Here is an 18,890-nt window from a genome sequence, read left to right on the forward strand (position 1 = left end):
ACACAAGCACTTCCCTTAGGGAGCAGGTATATTGCAACATTTCCCAGATGATCTCACTTGGATCCTTTAAAAAACAAGGTGGCTGACAGGCCATATCTATGGCTCTCCGTTACAGAGCCCCGCAGAATAGCACAGGTTGCCTGCACTCAAGAGGGCTGAAGATTCCCCAACCCCTGCCTGCCTCCTCACAGCATCCCAGCTGCAACAGTTCTTCAAAAGGCACAGATACTCCCCCGAAAACACCAGGTGCAGTTGACTGTCTGAAAAGCACTTCCGAACTGTGGAGGATGCACATAGGTTCAAGAGGAAATACACTGTCCGTAATAGCATGGATGGGATTGGCACAGAAATGTGTATTGCACCACCACTCTGATCTCTTCGTATTTCCCTTGCTTGTGGACTGCACCACTTGAAGAGGCCAACTTTTAATTTCCTAACATTCTTCTGCAAGACCTCCAAATATATTCCTTCAAATACATAATGAAAAAGTAAGCTTTGTAGACGAAAAACAGAATAAGGAATATCTTCAATAATGACTTCATTCCATTCAAATGTCTGATATTAATAAACAACTCAATATTCAAGGCATTATTAAAATATTTAATTTGAAATTTGAAAGGAGAAAGGCAACTGTTTGTAGAATATATCCCTTTATTATTTCATGACTCACAAAAAGGTTTAAGACACAGATCATCTGATTTATTTTCTACGTAATTTTCTCAGTTTTGGGGCACTCTTGCCTTGTGGCAGGCAGCCAACAAAGTTACCTTTTCGTATGTACAGCAACTGCTTATGAAAAAATTTATACTGATCTATTTAAAGTAGAAAAATAACATCCAAGGGGGAAATGGTAGCCATGAATTGTACAAAAGTTAGGCAACAGAAGCATGATGGCTTTGCAGAAGCATCTGATGTCAGAGATCAGCTCAGGACAGTTTTTGTTAGAAAGGCACTTTTTGTTTTTCTTGCACTAAAACATTGTGTTTTTCATCATGCTTCCATCATGTCACAATAATTAAAACAATATTTTAAAAGGCAATGTAAGTAAAGAAGAGAGTAAGTTAAAAAGACATAAATGCCAGGAATTAATGCAAATAGTAAAAATACATTTTTGGTCCTTTTATAAAAGTGTTCAGGCAACAGTGATTCACTCCCTCCAATACTTATATTGGCCATTCCAGTGTGCAGATACACCTTGAGTTCATCAGTAGCTTCAAATATACATACACTTTTTGAAAGTTACCAAGGCTTCAGTTTGGCCATGCAGGGGTGTCCCAATACAATTATTCTGGTAGGCAAGAAATCTATAATTCCGTATCCCTGTATCGAGCTGCTTGTCCATAGTATCCACGTTTAGAATTGTCTGCTAGCTGTCGCCGATAGTCCTCCTCTTCTGCATCGCTGCCATAACTTCCTTGCTTATCTAGGTAAGGTCTGCCTGCTGCTTTCTGTGGCTCTGGAGGTCTGGAACTAACATCAAAGCACATTATGTGAATTTAGACACAGCTGGTGCTCAGAAAGAGAGTATCCCAAGCAGCTCTATAACCAGTTTAAAAGCAGTCTTATGACTACTTCCAAGGCTGTTTCAAGCTTTATCCCTGCCATATAAAATGCTGGCATGGTGCTCTTCCACATGGTTGTGCTTTGCACAAATAACACTTTTGTTTAAAAGTTCCCTACTGCAAACATTGGAAACTGACCAGCAGGTGCCTGCCAGGGCCCCATTTACCTTGGCACCTGAGGAGGAAAATTAATTGTCAATCCAATCAACTGTTTACATTATTTGTTTTGGATCAGCAGTCCATTTGCTCATAAGTGGTTGACCATTCACTGCCATTTCACAGGATTCCTAAATCTAATCCTTGAGCTGAGCTGCTCCGTCCTGCCCAATGGAGCAGGCAGCCATGCCCAGCACTGCTGCCATGGGGCAAACATGAATCCAGGCAGTTGCCCTGGACAACAGCCTGAAGCCATTACTACTTGCACAGGGAATAGCTTTTGGGTTGCAAATGTTAAATCAGTGGTAACTAAGAAACAATTCTTCAGCATTTCATACACTCCTGCTCCTTTAGATCTCTGCAAATATATAGCCTAATCCTATGGATGCCGACTCAGAAATAATGACCCACTGTGCTCAATTAAGCTTCCAGAGCAAAGGACTGCCGTTGTGCATGTGTCAGCTTGTACATCTCGGTTACTGTGAACAACAGTCAGTCCAAAAGTCCTCTTCTTCCTGTCATGCTATCAGAATCTTTTTTCCTCTGGAGTTATCGGCATTAACATTAGTTAAGATAAGGTAACATACTGTTGTGTTGTGTTACTTATTTATTTAGTCCTTCCGTGTGCATAGCATTTTACAATGTTACACAGTTGTGGTAGAGCTGATGAGCCACCCTCTTTATTCCAGCTTTGCTCCGGCTTCCCTACGTGGGACTGGGTTAAGACCACACAACTGAATGAGTAGAAGCCTCGCCATTGCATGGTTCCCATCAGTGCACCTCTACCTTCCTTCCACCACCACCACCACCGTTCAGGTGAGCAGCAATGACCCCAGTCTTGAGAGGGAGGCTCTGTGGCTCTGCTCTACCTCAAGCTCTGCTACTGGCCAAAGTCAACATTAATCAAAAGAGTTTTGAGGAAGGATGGAGAGAAAGGGGTAGTGTACTTCCATGTATAGGGACCTGCAAAGGGAATGGTGGAGCCAGTTAAGGAAGCAGAAGATCTTTGGTTGGCTAAGGGCAGGAGGTCATAGCCAAGAATATAAGGAGAAACAAGTTAAGATGGAGGAAGGGCTGTGGGCAGCTTTTAAAGTAAGGACAAGTGGCTGGTGATGGATGCAGACAGGATTCTGTTCAGAACCACAATGAGCAATAGGAAAGAGGAGCAATTCTGGCACTGAGCAGTCTGAAAAGGAGGTCATAAACTTAGTTACTTGTGGATGTATATCAGTTATTATTTTTGGCAGCAAGTAAATTCTGTTTGTAGATCTCTATCATAACTGAATCCCTAACCCAAAGACACAAAGCCAGGAGCTTTCACAAATAATTCCATTATTTTATTGTAATCCACTTTGGGATTAGTAATGATGAAGAACAGGCTTGAGATATATTGAACATACACCTGAACATGCAACATTTTACCTGGCAGCCTGGGTCCAGTTTGGGTCTGGTTTTTGTGTCTTGATTGGGACAGCATAAATGTCTGGGTGTCTCTGAGCTATTTCCACCTGTAAAAGGAGAATGTATGATCAAAACATTTTGAAGTTTCCCTTAATGGGTGACTAAACCCAGTGTAACTGTGACATGTTAACAAGTTCAATTTCAGTACTTTAGATTGTCACAGTATTCAAAAAGCATACAAAGCAGCAGAGTATAAAGCTATTAGCACACTGCTAAAAAGGTAAAGGGACCCCTGACCATCAGGTCCAGTCGTGTCCGACTCTGGGGTTGCGGCGCTCATCTCGCTCTACATGGGTCATGTGGCCAGCATGACAAAGCCGCTTCTGGCAACCCAGAGCAGCGCACGCTGTTTACCTTCCCGCTGGAGCGGTCCCTATTTATCTACTTGCATTTTGATGTGCTTTTGAACTGCTAGGTGGGCAGGAGCTGGGACCGAGCAACGGGAGCTCACCCCATAGCAGGGATTCAAACTGCCAACCTAGACTCTGTGGTTTAACCCACAGCGCCACCTGGGCTACTAGTACCTAAAAACCTACTTGTTATTGGGAAAGATTAAAACTGTAGAATATTTCTCTCTTTACCAACGATTCAGTCTAGCCTTCCCACAAATGGCTGTGCTCTAGAGGGTGCCTCTGACAGGAGGAGAGACCGTTTGCTCCCATTCATCCTTCTCCTCAGCAATCTCCAGCTCCACACTCTTCTGGAGAGTCCTTCAACCCCATAGCTTAGATAGTCAAGGGGAATCCATCAAAATCACCTCTATTACACTTTCTGAAAAAGGAACTGTGGATTGTAGCCAACTAACTTCTTCTCAGAGTGAATGAATGAAGATAGCCATTTCTATCACAGTGGTACCTCAGGTTACATACGCTTCAGGTTACAGACTCCGCTAACCCAGAAACAACACTTCAGGTTAAGAACTTTGCTTCAGGATAAGAACAGAAATCGTGCTCTGGCGGCGCAGCAGCAGTGGGAGGTCGCATTAGCTAAAGTGGTGCTTCAGGTTGAGAACAGTTTCAGGTTAAGAACGGACCTCCGGAACGAATTAAGTTCTTAACCCGAGGTACCACTGTAATTTCAACAGGTCAACTCTATGATGTACTAGCATGGGGTACAATCCTCTGCTCACAGGATCCACTAATCCACTGTTGTTGTTTTTGATGTTTCAATAGTTTGAGTGGCAATAATTTATAAAACAAACACAAATGCAAAAATCGGTTTGTGGTTCACTTCATACCCTGGCATTTTGTGCTTCTTGTAGTTCTTGCATTCGTTGAAGTCTTGCTTTGTGGTCCATTTTCTCAAATATTTTAACTTTCCCCAGCACAGATTTTGGTGTGTTCACTGGTTCTTCTCTCCCCTCCTCCAATTTCTCCTCCACCTCTGTTGATGGGATGGGTGGCTGAGAGGATTTCAATATGGGGCGCCCAAAAGTAGGTTTGATGGCTATTGGGGGAGGGGCCACTTTCATTGGTACTCCATAAGTTTCACTGCTAGCAGCATTAGGGCTGCCTGTTCTGGCTTCGTAATTCTTAGGGGTATCATAGGGATCTTCTCTGTTTTGCAGTTTACCCTGAAAGCAAAGGCAACAGCCAGCACAGCATTAGTATTCACATACCAGTAGCAGTTTTGGTCTGGAAATGATCACCCATGAGAAACTGGTTAGTATAGTTTGTAAAGCCTTAATTGGTTACTGGTGTTTTGAGCTAAGGAAAAGCAGATAGTTGAGGGACCACACTGGGAAAAAGTTTAGCTAAGATGAAAATGTGGAGCTGTGAATCAAGCAGGGAATGTTGAGAGGCCTTCTGAGGAAAATGCTCTTAATAAGTAACCCTTATTAGCAAATGCAACACTCAACCCCAGTTAGTTGTTCTCTTCCTCTCCAATTACCTTTGGGGGTTCAGGCTTGAATGCTGGAGGTGGGCTGGGATCTCTCAGAACTTCCCTGCTACCAGCTCTTCTCATTTGAGTTCTTGGTTCTGGACTGGATTTCCTTAAACTCTATGGACAAGTAATAGTAGCTCATTATGTATACAGTCACACAGTTCTTGACTTGTGGGAGGCATAGTTACAGTCTGCAACTGCTAGGAAAGGTGTTTTGTTTTCTGCTTTTTCCTTCCTTTAAATATAATTCACCAGCAGCACTGCTCTTGTAAGCTTGTTTTTATTTGTCTGTGTTGGATCACCTAACTTTCAGAGAATTTATTTTGGCAGTCTGCTATTTCAGGACCCTGGGCTCATCCCACGGCGGGGAATTAGGGCAACAACATGGATCTTGCCTGTTTGTCTTCTTTTTTGCTTAAAGCAACTGTAAAGGATTTTTCACACTACTTAGAGTGAATTTCAACAATAACAAGCCCATTGATACTTCAGAGAGAATTCCAAATTACAGCCATTTTACCACAAGGTAAGTTGAAGCAGGGAACCCCCCCCCCCGTTAGAGCAATAAAACCTCTTCCTTTCTACATAGGAGTGAGTGCACACAATAGACACCAACAACTGAAAATGCCACTGAATGTCCCACCCACACCACTTCAGTGAGCATGTGTTGTCAATGTTTTACCACCTAATGCTCTGAGAGAAAAACAGCAGTCTTCTTGTGGACCTCTCACCTCCTCCTGCTGCTGCTGCTGCTGCACAGGCTCGGAGGACCGACTAATGGAGGAAACTCTGGGCTCGCTGACTGGCTCATCAAGCTCGTTGTCTGTGTAAGCCCCGCCTTCTCCATCAGTGTCTTCCATGTCACTGACAAGTCGGCTGTCACAGCTCAGATAGTCAGCGCCCATCGCTGTTAAGTATGACATACGGTCTTCCAGATCATCATCCATTCCTTCCAGCTGTAAAGGGATGTTGTGAAGAGGTTACGCTCTCCTTGTCACATCAGGGCTCACATTGTGTAACACAGTAAGATACAGAATAAAGGTCTACCATGTACCATAAAAAGCAATGATAGCACTCCATTTTCACTACTAATAGCAACATGAGATACTGGAAGTTTTCATTAGGTTGTGATTCTCACTGGCAAAGATTTTTGCCATTTCCCCCCAAATAATAATAATAATAATAATAATAATAATAATAATAACAACAGTAACAATAACAGCAACAATAATTTTATTATTTATACCCTGCCCATCTGGTTGGGATTCCCCAGCCACTCTGGACAGCTCCCAACAGAATATTAAAAACATGATAAAACATAAACATTAAAAACTTCCCTAAATAGGGATGCCTTCAGATGTCTTCTAAAAGTCAGGTAGTTGTTTATTTCCTTGACATTTGATGAGCGGGTGTTCCACAGGGTGGGTGCCACCACTGAGAAGGCCCTCTGCCTGGTTCCCTGTAACCTCACTTCTCGCAGAGAGGGAACTGCCAGAAGGCCCTCAGAGCTGAACCTCAGTGTCCAGGCTGAATGATGGGGGTGGAGACGCTCCTTCAGGTATACCGGGCAGAGGCTGTTTAGGGCTTTAAAGGTCAGCACCAACACTTGACAAATGTGGTGCCTTCCATAGTTCCAGTTACAGGTAGGTAGCTGTGTTGGTCTGCCATAGTCAAAACAAAATAAAAAATAAAAAAATTCCTTCCAGTAGCACCTTAGAGACCAACTAAGTTTGTTCTTGGTCTGAGCTTTCGTGTGCATGCACACTTCTTCAGATACACTGAAACAGAAGTCACCAGACCCTTGTAGTGAGAGAGTGGGGAGGGGTATTATTCAGAAGGGTGGTGGGAATGGGTGATTGGCTGATGGGTGTGAAAAACCTGTTGACGACTGTTAACGACTTTTAGTAGCTCTCTCTTCAATCCATACAGAAAATAGTGGTACCTGTTTTGTGTAACCTCCAGGTTATGGAATCTTTGGGTTATGGCCACGGCCAACCCGGAAGTGTATACTTCCGGGTTTCACCGCTCGCGCATGCGCAGAACACTGTGCTGTATCCAAATATATCCACAGCTAGAACTGAAGCTCTGGGACCGGCAGGAGGAAGTGGCTGCTGCGCTACCCTGGACATCAGCTGTAAGGTGGGGAGGCTGAGCAGTGTAAACAAAGCCCCACTGTGCCTCTGGTCTCTTTGGGGCTTCCTCCGCCCTCACTGACATCCTTTTTGGGCTCTGGAAAGGGTCTCATTGTGACTCATGAAGACTCTCCAGCCATCTCCCTCCATTTCTGGGTATGAATTTAATTATTTAAATATTTTCCAGTGCCACGTCCATGTGCGGTTGCACACGAGTCAATCGTGCAGAAGTGGGGGGATGCCTGTACTCTGCCTGCAATGTTGGTTGCAGTCTCCTCCTGAATTCCTGTTGCTGGGAGGTGCAGGAGGGGAGAGGGCCGCTCTTGTGCTCAGGTCCTGCTTATGAGCTTCCGATGGGCATCTGGTTGGCCACTGTGAGAACAAGATGCTGGCCTTACCCAAAAGGGCTGCTACATTCTTATGACCACCTACCTTTCCTTCGGAGACCCACACGGCTTCGCCTTGTTGTTGCCGAATAGTATCTTTTAGGCTGCCATACCAACCATCATTGGCTGAATTTAGATCAATAGTAGCTGCAGATATTTTTTTAAATAAAAAATGGTTATATTTTCAAAACATTAGTCTCATACATGACACTATATTACTTCTGTCATTTTCAAAACAATGGAATTTTCTCCATAGTGTTAATGTTCTCCACTGATTATATAGTTATTTCAGCCTTCCTATGAAATCATTAATAAGCTATGCTGCTGTTGCTTTTAACTAATGAGAATGCCAAGACTATTTTTTATCTTCCTATCACTTCAAACCATTGCTTCTTATCCTGATTTCAGAAGGAATAGTTTTTTTTATAGCATCTTTAAAATATTTTGGAAACATGGTTGCATATTCTGCTAGAAAAATCAAGAAAGATCTTTCATACATGGGACTAAGTGACCAGCATATTTAAAAAGCATGGGTCACACACCATCCAATACATAATCCCTACTCAACCTCCACTGAAATAAGACTTGCTCAGTGCAGTGAGAAGGCTGTCATGTGAAATTCACTCTACACCTAGAGGTGCTTTCAAAGAAAACCAAACAAAGAAGCAAGCAACCTATTTCCATCTACCTGTGAAAAGATGCGAGCAGGTCCTCTTCAACTTATTTGCTTGGTCATACAACTTCCGTGCGCTCTTGTTGGAGGTGGGAATTAGCCTTTGCCTCATGACTTTCACACCCTGCCTGCTATCTGGGTTGAAAAAAACTACAATTGGAAACCACTGGGTGTAGTTTAACAGATCCACAGCTTTGGGGGTCACATCCAATAGAGCATGTTTATCCTGTTAAAAGTGCAGCAATAGGAAGGTTACAGGTAGAAAAACAACACCCCCATCCCCAGTATCTCCTACTTGGCTTCCCATTGTGATAAAAAGCGAAGAGAAATGGCCCAGGGGTGGGGGGTGAATATGCGTACCTGCTCAATGATTTGCCTCACAGTATTCAAGCGCACAACGCCGGTGGACTTTTCTGAGCCTGCATCTTTAGGCTCGGTTTCTGCAAGAATAATACAGCTATGTCGTCATGTCCTTAATAATGTTTCCGTGGATCACTAAATGCTGAAGGATTGTGTTAAGAAAGGAGTACTGAAAGACTTACTGGCAGCATGATACATCTCAGGCAAGTCACTGCAGAGTTTCTCCATTGCTACGTCTGCAATGGGACCAAAGATCACCACAGGGCGCCTAAAACCAGCTGAAAATAGAAAGCTGCATATGACTAGTTTCTATTTTATAATGATCAAAACAAAAAACTGTTCCCTCTAAAATACAGAAATGGCTATGCCCAAAATCATCTAATCATCATAATCTTCAGTAAAATACGTGAGGACATTTTGTCCTCACAAAGGGAAAAGTTCCTCACAATTCAGACATACAGGTGAAACTCGAAAAATTAGAGTATCGTGGAAAGGTTCATTTCTTTCAGTAATTCAACTTAAAAGGTGAAACTAATATGTGAGATAGACTCATGACATGCAAAGCGAGATATGTCAAGCCTTTATTTGTTATAATTGTGATGATTATAGCGTACAGCTGATGAGAACCCCAAATTAACAATTTCAACTTTGGGGTTTTCATCAGCTGTATGCCATAATCATCACAATTATAACAAAAAAAGGCTTGACATATCTCGCTTTGCATGTCATGAATCTATCTCATACATTAAATTCCAGTAGCTAATGAAAACAATTGCTTACATAAATGGACTTTTCCACGATATTCTAATTTTTCGAGTTTCACCTGTACTTCCACTGGGAATTGGCAGAGGCCTACAAACACCAGCTGACACACTGAAGAGGCAATTACTTGCAGATACCCTTCACACAATGTGACTCTGTGAAACATCTCTCACACGAGCCAGTACAGCAAATGTTCTGTTCTAACACAGTCCAAAATAATTATTAACTCTACATCTTAGCAGCTATTGCTTCAGTGTGTTTGCTTTTGTTGAAACAATCCCTACATGTCTCTTAAATGTTATTTTAAAATAACATTTATTGCCCCAAATATATATGATAATCCACACTTATCTATGCGAATGGACTGTATTCTAGCCAACATAATATCAGCATGACAGTAGATAAGCTACACTTAGAGAAAACATTAAGCATACATTTTCACAACACAGTACAAGAGTATTGAACAGGAGCATTGACGGAGATTGCCTTGCCCGGAGTATTTACTAAGTGTATCTATAAATGAGCCAGCCTGACTTTAAAAACTGACTCACACATTACAGTTATAACAGCAGCACAACAGAAGCTCAACTGTAATGTCTGAAATGCTTACATGTCTTTTTTAACTTCTCGAAACATTATGAACACACTGTGCGTTAGTATAGTTTGTTGTCAGGGAACTGTCCCTGGCTCAGCGCAGGGTGGTGCAAGGGCTCTCGGGATGCTACAGAGAGCCTCAGCACCACCTGACCAGTAGCACCTCCTCGTCCAGCGGAGGGAGCAGCGAGGTCTTCAGTGGGGAGGGGCAGGCACCTCAGGAGCTGGATGTCAGGGTCGAGTCAGATGAGGAGGAGTGGTGGCAAACCCCCCCTGACAAGGCAGCACCCACAGAGGAATCTGAGGAATTTGTACCTGGGGAAGACTGGTGGCAGCACTCCTCAGAAGAGGAGGAATCTGACAGGGAGGAGGAGGGAAGACCAGAGCTAGAGGAAGAAGTGGAGCCAGAAGCAGGTCCCAGTCAGAAGGGGAATCAGCTGATCCCCTCTCCTCCTCCCTTCTCAGCTGTAGAATGCCGAGCTGAGAAGCGAAGGCGGCAATTAGACACAGCTGTAGCTCATAAGAACCATGGGAGTGAGCCGGCTTCTTAGGAAGGCTGGCTGACCCACTCGGGAGCGTCTGCAACTGCTGTGCTGAGCGTGGGGTTGCTTTTGCTCGCCCTGTTCCTGTGTTCCTGGCTTGTTCCTGACTGACCTGGCTTGTTCCTGACTTGGACTGTTTCTGGCTTCGACTTCTCCTGACCCCAGTACTGATACCTGACTTCAGACTTGGACTGTTTGACCTTGGCTTATCTCACTCTGACTGCTGTGCTTCAGCACGCCAACCTGTTGGTGCCCTAACACTGGAGAGCCGAGGCTCTTGGAATGTTGGAGAGTCCCTGCACTCCTCTCGCTCAGCGGGAGAGGAGGGAGACACGCTATTTCCGTCGCCCCAAGTACGCAGAGGGGTGAAACGAAAAGAGGGGAGGCGGAGATTTTGTATACCGAAACTCTTATGTTGGGGTCAGAACTGGAAGGGGCCACTCCCGAATTCTGCCGTCGGTTGATACAGACATGAACTTTTAAGCTCTGCACTGTACATAGTATGCACAATAAAACTACCAAAGGAAAGGTTGGAGTCTTGCCTGTTTACTCATGAGCAACTACCTACGGACGTTACATTTGTGTTTCCATATTTTGTATTGTGGACTATTCCATTATTTGGCAGCCCACAATATTCACAGGAGGGACATGCAGAGGAACTGGTTACTGAAGGGGGAAAAAACTCATCTAAACAAATTTAATGTGAGGTTTTGGACAGGCCACAACATGGTCGTGACCAGAGACAGACTTTACCACTTGCAGTTAGCCTAGAGATAAAGCCAGTTGGCTTGATTTGTTTAAGTTGTCAGGGAAAATTGCTGTAGCTGTCTTTTACAAATGAGGAAATGAGTTGTCAGTTTTCATATGCTGTCACTCACTCACCCTCCCGGAGCATAACTCGCTCATAGGCTGGAAATTTTGTGCTAACAGATGCAATTGCTGTCAAATCTTCACGGCTCTTCTTTAGATTCTTTTTCATTCCAGACCGTTGGCCACGCATTCGCCAGAAGTCTGCCCTGTCACTGGAGCCATCTCTCTGAGCATTCTGAACACTGGCCATCTGCTCAGCCCTGAAAAAGAAACAGCATTTAGTCAATTTGTAAAAGTCAGCAAGTCAACTTGTGTGCATTTCTGCAGGCAGAAAAGCAGTATCATAGACACAATTGATACTATAAAATAGTATGGGACGACCCCCTTCACTATATTCCTATGTATATACCTGTACGTGTATGTATAGGTAACATATCCAAGTCTTTGGCTGCTTCCCCCATTACCTCATGACACCAGGAGCAGGGATAGCAGTGTGACACAAAAAACCCTTTATATGTTAGATGCATGAAGAAGGCCTTTGCCTCTAAATGTGTCACTTTCCTCTTCTCCATAAGAGTAAAACACAACCACTTATTTATGAGAGACCAAATAAAGGGATGTAACCCAAGTACACCACTGGGGGAGAGGATAAAGATGCTCTCTATCCCAAGTGACCCTAGTACAGTGGTACCTCGCAAGACGAAAAACCCGCTAGACGAAAGGGTTTTCCGATTTTTTAGGTGATTCACAAAACTAATTTTTTAATGGCCGTGACTTGCAAAACGAATCGTCTTGCGCGGTACCACTTTAAGAAAAAGCCGGAACCTGCTGCTGCAAGGAGAGCGGCAGCAGTGGCGGGAACCGGAAGCGGCAGCTCGCCTCCTCCCACCGCCGAGGCTCACAAGTTCCAAGGTGGAGCAGCCGAGCCTGCCCTCGGCTCCCCGCAAACCCCAGAACACTCACCGCTCCGGGAGGGAGGAGGTAGGTCCGGCGCCATTTTAGCCTCGGCTTCTCCCTTACTGCGGCCCCTGCTCCCCACACCCAGCTTTCTCCTGCTGCCGCCGCTCACTCACCACTCTCGCCGCCCTTCTTGGCTGTGGCTTGGGGAGAGGAAGCGGCGAGCGAGGGAAGACCCAACTGCCTCTCCTTCTCCGTCGCCACTGCCTACTTCGTTTCCCGCCATGGCCGAGACTCCTCGGCCTGTGGAGACTCCGGCCAGGGCCGCTTCTCTGCCCTGCTGCAGGCGGGTGGCCGCAGCCCTTTGCGCCTCATCGCCCGGAGACCTGCTTAGCCTGCAGGAGGCTGGCGGCAGCGGCGGAGAGGGCTTTCGAGGCCCTCCCTGCTCCTCTCCCCGCTGCCGATCGCGCTCCCCGCTTGCTTTCCTGGCTCCCCCCTGCGCTCCCCGCTTGCTTTCCTGGCTTCCCCCGCTTCGGATCGTGCTCCCCGCTTGCTTTCCTGGCTTCCCCCGCTGTGGATCGTGTTCCCCCCTTGCTTTTCTGGCTTCCCCCTGTGCTCCCTGCTTGCTCCCCTGGCTTCTCCCGCCGTGGATCCTGCTCCCCGCTTGCTTTCCTGGCTTCCCCCGCTGTGGATCCTGCTCCCCGCTTGCTTTCCTGGCTTCCCCCGCTGTGGATCGTGTTTCCCCCTTGCTTTTCTGGCTTGCCCCTGCGCTCCCTGCTTGCTCCCCTGGCTTCTCCTGCCGTGGATCCTGCTCCCCGCTTGCTCCCCTGGCTTCCCCCGCTGTGGATCCTGCTCCCTGCTTGCTCCCCTGGCTTCCCCCGCTGTGGATCCTGCTCCCCGCTTGCTTTCCTGGCTTCCCCCGCTGTGGATCGTGTTCCCCCTTGCTTTTCTGGCTTCCCCCTGCGCTCCCTGCTTGCTCTCCCCGCTCACCGATCGCTCTGCTGCTGGCTCTGCCGCTCGCTCTCCCCGCTCACCGGCAGGAGGCTCGGACTTTCCCCCCATAGGAACGCATTGTTTAAATTCCAATGCATTCCTATGGGAAACCGTGCTTCGCAAGACGAAATTTCCGCAAGACGAAAAGACTTGCAGAACAAATTAATTTCGTCTTGCGAGGCACCACTGTAAATAAGAATTGAGTTCTGGATGTACTTATTTACATGCTCCATCTGTTTTTGATAACACTAGACAGAGATGGAATAAACTACTAGAGAGAGTAACGTCAAGTACAAAATTAACATCATGATCTACAGGTTATTAAGATACCTGCTTTTGTTTGGAATCAGGCCCTTCTCCAACTCGCTCTCAATCCGCACAGCCAGCCAATGACCCAGTTTTCCATCGTACAGTGTATCAACCACTCGGAAGACCTCCCCTCTGGTGAAGGCTAAGCTTTGTGGCATTTCCTTTTCACATTCAAAATGTGTCCTTATGAAGAAAGAATCTCCTCTGCCGCAGGCCATTATATCTCTGTAAACTAGTGAGAAAGACCACATCTAGTTCAATTATTTTTCTCAGTAGGTCTATAGCAGGGCTTTGGGGACTCTTAGAAGACTGCTGCAGTCACCACAAAGAAACTACCGGACATTGTAGATTTGCAAATATTTTCCATAAGAATCTGCTGTGTGCAAATGACTGAAGAGCCATTAATACATGTAATTTTGACTTAAAATCTGCATGGAAATGAGAAGCTTTAATTATTTCTACTAACGCACTTTCTCCAATAAGATGCAGTTAAATCTTTAAATATGAACAGAGCAAAATGGAGCAGCTGACTACTGCTACATTTGCTGTTCACCTACTACATTGAGACACACCTTGAGCTATAGATAAAAGCAGGAAGTACATAAACAAAAATTACATGCCAGGTGCCTACCATCATATTTGCTCTGGGCCAGAATTGTCACAATATCTCCTTTGGGAATTTCCAGCAGATACAGAACAGCATCCTCTCGAATGATACCTCTGAAATCTTGAGTGTTTACCTGATACAAAACCACCAAACAGATTTTAAGAGAAGATTCCTTTGATACAGACCACCAAAGCGGAAGCTGGTTTTCATAATGCCTTTGTGCAAAATATTAATTTTAGCCAACCAACTTTACAACATTTCTGTGTTTTATGGATGGGTTATATTCACTGAGGGCAGGAACATGTCAATCTTCCTCTCTGAACTGACTCAGAACCAACCATTTCTCTACTAGCAAGTACAACCAACTTTTAACCACTATACTTCTCCTAAAAATAATGTTTTAGATGTGTAATTTGGGGTGATAAGAGACCCTTATTTGTTCCAGAACAGTTAGCCTGTTACAAGAGCTAAGTGAATAATGCCTTGAATGAGGCTAAAACCATTGGATTGTATCCAGAGTAGACCCAATGAATCAATGGACACGGCTAACTGGTTCATTTATTGCAATGGGTCTTTTTTGAGAAGGATTTCATGGGATACTTAACCATGGTCAGCAGTTGCATGCTTTAGAACAGAGGTTAGCAACCTAAGGCCCACAGGCCGGTTCCGGCCCAAATGGGTTCTGGATCCGGCCCACGGACGGTCCAGAAATCTCTGCATGGTTCTGATTCATATCGTTCAGGCTGTGCCATTTTTTCCTCTCTCTCCCTGATGGCGGTGCCTCCTCCCTCCCTCCTCCTGGCTTCTCCCCCGCCCTGCGGAGGAAGGGGGCTAGCCTTTGATTGGTGCCAGCAGCATTGTTTCCCTCTGATTGGTTGCAGCTTTCTTTCCTCCTCCCTCCCTCCTCCTAGAGCTAGCGTGATTGCTCAACGGCCACCATTTAAGGCAGCCCCTCTCCAGCTCTCCCCTGGCTCACTGCTCCTTCTGCCGCTGCCACTGCAGTGAGTGGTTCCGTTCTGAGACACCCTCCCAGGGTTCTGGGGTATATGAAGCCTTGTTTTCCTCATTTTTAACCCGCTACTGAAAGCGTCTCCCCCTGCAAGATGGGAGAGTGGAGAACACGCGTCCTTCTACAGAAGGACGCGTGTTCTCTGCTTTTCTGTCTGGGGGAGGGAGATGCGTTCGGTAGTGGAGTTAAAAATGGGGAAACAAGGTTTCGCACACCCCAGAACCCTGGGAGGGTGTCTCAGAACAGAACAGATATGCTGCAGCGCGGAACTGAGACCTTCGGAACTTTTTAAATTTTTTTAATGGAATCTTTGGATCCTGTAGTAACGAGAGAGTGCGCACACGTGTGTGCGCTCCGGCCCGCGGCAAGGCTTGAGGGACAGTGAACCGGCCCTCTACTTTAAAAGGTTGCTGACCCCTGCTTTAGAATGCCTGAAGAAGGCTTAAAGTTCTTTTAAAACAAGTGATGCACAGGAGGCTGCTGGGAGGAACGTAAGCTCAGAAATCAGTCAGTTCAGATCAGAAGGAGTAGTACTATTCTGTACTGTAAGCCTTCACAAAGATTGGTGGTAAACACAATGGAATGATAACTAGGTAACAATTGCCTCAGCTGGATTGTCAAGATGCTGCCAGTGGTTTTAACTTAACAAGTTGCTTCAGCAACTGTTAGGAATCTCATCCAAGGTTTTGAAACAAATGCATTTACTAAAATATTATTTTAAAAGAACTTTCATAGCTACTTATATTGTAATACAGTACAGCAATTTCTCCACTGAACCGTGCAAAAAAAAACACAGCACTATGCAGAACCATGTATACCTTAAGAATCTGGTCTCCCTCTTGTAGGCCTTCCTGCTCTGCAGAGGTACCTTCTTGAATTCCAGCAACAAATATTCCTACATCATTCCCACCAGCCAGCCTGATGCCCACGCTGTCACCTTTCTTGAACTTCACCATCTTTGTACCAGGACTTGAGAAAGAAAAGGAGTTTTACAGATGATCTGAGTTGTGTATGAGCATTGACTGCACATGAAAGCTGAGGCAACATAGTCCCCATGTGAAGACATCACCATCGCAAACTTACACATTTAAGGCAGCCATGGGATTACAAAAGTATAGGGATTTCCACCACACTTATTTCATGTGCTGTACAGTGGTGCCCCACTAGACAAATGCCTCACAAGACGAAAAACTCGCTAGACGAAGGCATTCGTCTAGCGGAAGGCTGCCCCGCAAGACGAAGAAGTCTATGGGGCTGCCTCGCAAGACGAAAATTTTTCGTCTTTTTTTTTCGTCTAGCGAAAGTGCGGCTGTCATTGCCGCTTCGCTAGACGAAAAACCCGCTAGACGAAAATTTTCGCAGAACGAATTATTTTCGTCTAGCGGGGCACCACTGTATACTGAAACATAGTAGTAGGGGGAAAGGTTGACATAAAACAGTGCACACCATGAGCTGGTAGTCAACTCTGTGGTCACCAATGGAAAAAAAGGCAGCCACAATAATGGGAAGAACTCTGGCTCCCTGTGAACACAGTCCGTTGCATCCTAGCCTCATTTTACACAATTGTGTATTCACAGGTGTGAGCACTTGGTGGGACTGGACATTGTGAGCAGACCCATGAGATCCCAGGCTGCAGTGACCTGTATCTACAGATCTGATCAGAAGCAGATGTCTGGAACTGACCGTCTACTGCAGTGCTAATGCTGTTGCATTTCTTAACATGGTTAGGAGACTAGAAGTGCCTCAGAGCCTCCCTTCCAACTCAGGTGTGCAAATTCCTTTTTATGTATCTCCCTCTAAGAGATAGTTATGATTAATATTACAGCTACTCCTGCAATTTCAACTACCATGGCTGGTACCAAACCACAAATCGCAACCCTCTTTGGAAGTGAATTTTGCAAATTGTGGCTTTGGCTAAACTATGATTACACCTAATATTGATGCATACATATTTAAGGTATGAAAGTAATAGGTGAAATGGAAAACACATACCCATATATTGCTAGGTCTTCAGGACTTGGTTGAAGGAACGTTCTCAGGGCTGGCTTGGGCTGAACAACTGTATATATTAAAAAACAACATGATGCACACAGAATCATAGAACTAGCTTCCATTTTGTTTCTAAATAACACAAAAGACAGAAATGAGTCAAAAAAGAATGATTAGGGCATCTAAATATTTTTATTTAGAAATAACTTGCACTTTCTTCCTATTAGTCTGTTTAAGATTGTAATCTATAGGCAGTAATCACTAAAAGTATTCAATACCAGGAGACAACTGAACTATAAATTCCAAGGTGATACTAAATATGGCTAAAAATTATTTTCCAACTATGCACCGTAATCCCCTCAACTAGGATTCTCTCTTGAGTTGGTTTACCTGAATATCACAAATCAGATCTGAAAGGCCAACCAGCCTTTTCTGGTACAAGGCTTTAAATGTCTCTATGTTTAATATATTCTGCCAATATTACATTCTATTATAACAAAGGAATGGTAATTTTTTTTCTTTTTATATTTGCATTTATTTCACAAGCTCAGTTTGCTGTAGTGCCCCTCTCTTTTACATTTACACAAAGTTTACCAGTAAAAAACAAAAAATGTGTGAAACGCATAGTTTTATTGGGCTGCCTCCAATGTCTGAGCTTATTTTCTGTTTTAAAACAACAATTGCTAAAAGACAAACTGAAAGATAATTTGGTATGCAGTTGGTGTGCTGAAAAAGACAAGCAGTCGTCTCTCCCGTCTATAAAAGTAGCTTAGGGGAAGGATTCTTAATGCACCAGAGGGAAAGCCTGGAGCAGCAGAAATGAAATGTACTTCCTAAAAATCGTCTGTGTCAATGGAGCAGGGCTGCTCCTCCTATTGAAATTAAAGCATTTCAAAGTTGAGAGAGAACAAAACTGACCTGGAGAATCGTCTTGGTACTTGGGTTCACTATCTGTCTCTGGGATTAAAGCAGCAGTGAGATCACCAGTTGATCTAAAAGGCGTAGGTGTTGCTCCCATTTTGGATAGTCTGCTGGCTGGATCTTCTTTTGCACTTAAAACAAAATTCACAAAGTTAATAGAAAAGTTGAGGATCTAGTAACCGTAACAGATGTAAGTGACACCATGTCCTTCCTACCTCTGTTTTTCCTTTAGCTTTTCATTGGAAGAATGAGAATCTAAATCTGAATGGTGCAGCCTCCTATCATCCTGAGGGGAGCAAGACCTGTTTGACTCTATTTCAGAAATATCTGTTGAGAGAGGAGAGCATAAATGGGGAAACCACTGACTTTTAGATGCACAATAAACATCCTTGTTGGTTTTATTGACATTATCCTGGAGTGCCCCTCCCCCTTCACATAGAAGAGAGAGCTTTGGCTTAAATAAAGCAGGACCTGTGAACAAGAGGTAGATGGGAGCATGGAAGGAACATGCAGGACCAACGCACATGCCCAGCTACATAAACCATCATTAGGAAGCTGGGAAAGTTACATGCAAAGTGGCCTTCTAGCCACCATATCCATCACTTCATATTTGGCACTGAATACAGTTTGGCCAAACTGCGGGAGGTAGTGCAGGATAGGGGTGCCTGGTGTGCTCTGGTCCATGGGGACATGAAGAGTCGGACACGAGTGAACGACTGAACAACAACAGTTTTTCCTTCCCAGGAAAAATGCCATGTAAGAAGTGATCTTTAGTAGGCAGCCTGCACGTGCTCAGAGGTATTCTCCTTCCCAGCCAACCTATGGATACAACAGAACAGCATGACC

At 44.8% G+C, this 18,890-nt stretch overlaps 1 protein-coding gene across 2 annotated transcripts in view; it reads right to left on the minus strand.

Annotated features, from left to right (window-relative positions):
- Positions 1–633: 633 nt before the first annotated feature.
- Positions 634–18,890, minus strand: part of TJP2 (tight junction protein 2) — a 117,526-nt gene continuing 99,269 nt past the window's right edge. For both annotated transcript variants that reach the window (XM_033164821.1, XM_033164820.1), the window contains 16 exons: positions 18,260–18,371; positions 18,042–18,175; positions 17,127–17,193; positions 15,953–16,103; positions 14,150–14,258; positions 13,540–13,750; positions 11,392–11,579; positions 8,794–8,889; positions 8,612–8,691; positions 8,267–8,477; positions 7,625–7,725; positions 5,792–6,016; positions 5,070–5,180; positions 4,417–4,752; positions 3,141–3,226; positions 634–1,470 (listed from right to left, as the gene is read on the minus strand). In XM_033164821.1, the coding sequence (XP_033020712.1) occupies positions 1,305–1,470; positions 3,141–3,226; positions 4,417–4,752; positions 5,070–5,180; positions 5,792–6,016; positions 7,625–7,725; positions 8,267–8,477; positions 8,612–8,691; positions 8,794–8,889; positions 11,392–11,579; positions 13,540–13,750; positions 14,150–14,258; positions 15,953–16,103; positions 17,127–17,193; positions 18,042–18,175; positions 18,260–18,371 (2,384 nt within the window). In that variant the 3' untranslated portion in view covers positions 634–1,304. The remainder of the gene's footprint in view (positions 1,471–3,140; positions 3,227–4,416; positions 4,753–5,069; positions 5,181–5,791; positions 6,017–7,624; positions 7,726–8,266; positions 8,478–8,611; positions 8,692–8,793; positions 8,890–11,391; positions 11,580–13,539; positions 13,751–14,149; positions 14,259–15,952; positions 16,104–17,126; positions 17,194–18,041; positions 18,176–18,259; positions 18,372–18,890) is intronic.

The sequence above is a fragment of the Lacerta agilis genome, chromosome 11 (genome assembly GCF_009819535.1).
Source record: "Lacerta agilis isolate rLacAgi1 chromosome 11, rLacAgi1.pri, whole genome shotgun sequence".
Lineage (NCBI taxonomy): Eukaryota > Metazoa > Chordata > Lepidosauria > Squamata > Lacertidae > Lacerta > Lacerta agilis.